At 44.7% G+C, this 2,978-nt stretch overlaps 1 protein-coding gene across 1 annotated transcript in view; it reads left to right on the top strand.

Moving 5' to 3' along the window:
* The first annotated feature begins 509 nt into the window (after positions 1-509).
* The window catches only part of SCYL1 (SCY1 like pseudokinase 1), a 17,260-nt gene continuing 14,791 nt past the window's right edge, over positions 510-2,978 (top strand). The window contains exon 1 of the mRNA XM_042440885.1: positions 510-717. Coding sequence (XP_042296819.1) covers positions 592-717 — 126 coding nt within the window. The 5' untranslated portion in view covers positions 510-591. The remainder of the gene's footprint in view (positions 718-2,978) is intronic.

Genomic DNA, 2,978 nt, shown 5'->3' with positions numbered 1-2,978 from the left:
ATTAGTATATATTATATATATATTATTTTAAATGATATAAATTTTATTTTAAAATATATAAATTATATATATATATTTTAAAAGATAAATTGTATTTTAAAAGATATAAATTATATATATTATTTGAAAAGATATAGATTTTATATATATATATATATATATATATATATATATAATTTTAATTTTATTTTAAAAGATATATATTAGTATTTTATATATATATATATATATATACACACACACACACACACACACACACACAGAGACAGACACATCATTCCCTTGCAAGGTGTTTCCTTGCAAACCCCAGGACTTTGTAGGATGCAGCCAAGCTCGCATTATTTCCAATAGAGACGCGTGTCAGAGATTTTTTTTTTGCACGTGTGAATGCGCTTCTTTTTAAATCTTAGCGCTCTCCAGGGACCGGGCTGCACTCTGCACATGCTCAGAGGCTTCCTGACCTGGATTTCCTCCCTTTCTATGACCAAGTCCTTCCGGGGTTACGAGGAGGAGCCTATCAAGACCAAAGGAAAACTTCCTTCCTTTGCAAACCAGGAGGAGGAGGAGGGTGACGTTTGCAAAGGGCCAGGGATGTGGTTCTTTGCCCGGGACCCGGTCCGGGATTTCCCTTTCGAGGCCATCAGCCCCCAGGAATCGCCTTCGCCGCAGTTGCTGCAGCAGAGCAGAGTCTGGCAGCTGCACAAAGGGAAGAGGAAGGTGAGCCATTGGCAGCCCTTGCCTTTTAGCATCTCTCTCTTTCTCTCTACTGCGCAGGCGCAAAAGGGGGGCAGGGGAAGAGGGGGATGCATAATAACAATAACATTATAATATAGTAATTATAGTAATAATAATACTGTAGTTGCATGCTGGGGCTCAACCTTTGCAGAGGAGCTGCATTGCAGCAGGGCTGGGAAAGGAGGCCTATGCAATATGAACCTAAATCTAAAAAAGGGGGTTGTGGATATATATTTAGATAGATAGATAGATAGAGAGAGACAGACAGACAGACAGACAGACAGACAGACAACCCTCTTTTTGAGATTTAGATTTTATAGTTGGCGTTGTGTTTTTTTGCAAATAAAAAACAGGATTGAGTATATATATATGTATATGTATATGTATGTATACGTATATATGTATATATATGTGTGTGTGTATATATATATGTGTATATGTATGGATGTATACATATGCATGTATATGTGTGTGTGTGTATGTATATGTATATGTATATATGTGTGTGTGTGTGTATATATATATATATATGTGTATATGTATGGATGTATAGGTATGGATGTGTGTGTGTGTATCTTTCAGGGAGAGCAAATTTCCATCCCAATTGGACTTCTCAGTGGTTGAAGCTCTGCTGAGGAAGCCCTCCCTGGAGCCCCTGAGAAGGAACAGCGATAGACTGCTCTCATTGCTGCCTTTTGGGGGGAAGGGGATCAAGAGAGCGGTCGCCTTCCAGCTTCAATCCATCTTGGATGAGACGGATCTTCTGGACCCATTTCAAACTGGCTTCCGGGGGGGCTATGGAGTTGAGACTGCCATGGTCTCCCTGGTCGATGATCTCCGTCTGGGCATGGACAGGGGAAGCGTGTCCCTGTTAGTGCTCTTGGACATCTCAGTGGCCTTCAGTACCATCGACCATGGTATCCTTCTGGAGCGCCTGGGGGAGTTGGGCATCAGGGGCACTGCGCTCCAGTGGTTCCGTTCCTACCTCTTGGGTCGGTCCCAGATGGTGGAGCTGGGGGACTGTCACTCTGACAAGAGGGCCCTTACATCTGGGGTCCCTCAGGGAGCGATTTTGTCCCCTATGCTACTTAACATTTACATGAAGCCGCTGGGAGAGATCATCCGGAGACACGGGGCGCGGGGTTATCAGTGCGCTGATGACACCCAAATATGTTTCTCTGTGCCTCCGACTGATGCAGTGACTAAGGATGGCATCTCTCCTCTAGATGCCTGTCTGGAGTCAATAATGGGCTGGATGAGGGAAAACAGACTCAGCCTGAATCCAGAGAAAACAGAAGTGCTTGTGATAGGTTCTCCTGGTCCTGGGAAGGAGGTTTGTCCACCTGTCCTGAATGGGGTCATGCTCCCCTTGAAGGACTCAGTGCGCAGTCTAGGGGTGCTTCTGGACTCATCGCTCCATCTTACATTCCAGGTGGATGCGACGGTCAGGAGCACCTGTTATCAGCTTCGGCTGATACACCAGCTGTGACCCTACCTGGGCCGGGGGGACCTTGAAATGGTGGTACATGCTCTGGTAACCTCTCGTTTGGGCTTCTGTAATGCGCTCCACAAGGGGCAACCCTTGTGCCAAACCCAGAAGCTCCAATTAGTACAGAACATGGCAGCCAGATTGGTCACTGGTGTGTCCAGGTTTGACCAGAGAACACCTATTTTGAAAGATCCCCCCTGGCTCCCGATCTGCTTCCAGGCACAGGACAAGGCCTTGGTTATGACCTATAAAGCCCTATACGGCTTGGGCCTGAGTTACTTATGGGACCACATCTCCCCACACAATCCGCCCCACACACTCCGAACATCAGGCAAGAATCTCTTGGAAACACCATCTTCCAAATAGGTCTCCTCATCTCAAAAGGCCTTTACAATAACGGCTCCATGGATGTGGAATAGTCTCCCTGAGGAGCTCCATCCCACAAACCCCTTGGAAACACTTAAAAGGAGGCTTAAAGCCATGCTCTTTCACCAAGCTTTCCCTCCAAGGAGCAACCGTGGATCTGCCCCGTCTGACAACCCCATTCTGCCCTTCTCCCTGGACGCCTGATGCTTTCATAAGCCATTGATGGGACATTTTACGGCTGAGTGTGTTATAAGATTGTTGTATGTATTTCGATTTTAGTAGCCCTCTAATACATACATCCTCCATCCATCAAGAGAGGCAGAAACACACATACAATCTATTATTATTATTATTATTATTATTATTATTATTATTATTATTATTATTA

The sequence above is a fragment of the Sceloporus undulatus genome, chromosome 9, assembly GCF_019175285.1.
Source record: "Sceloporus undulatus isolate JIND9_A2432 ecotype Alabama chromosome 9, SceUnd_v1.1, whole genome shotgun sequence".
NCBI lineage: Eukaryota > Metazoa > Chordata > Lepidosauria > Squamata > Phrynosomatidae > Sceloporus > Sceloporus undulatus.
This window is presented reverse-complemented; position numbering and strand designations above follow the sequence as displayed.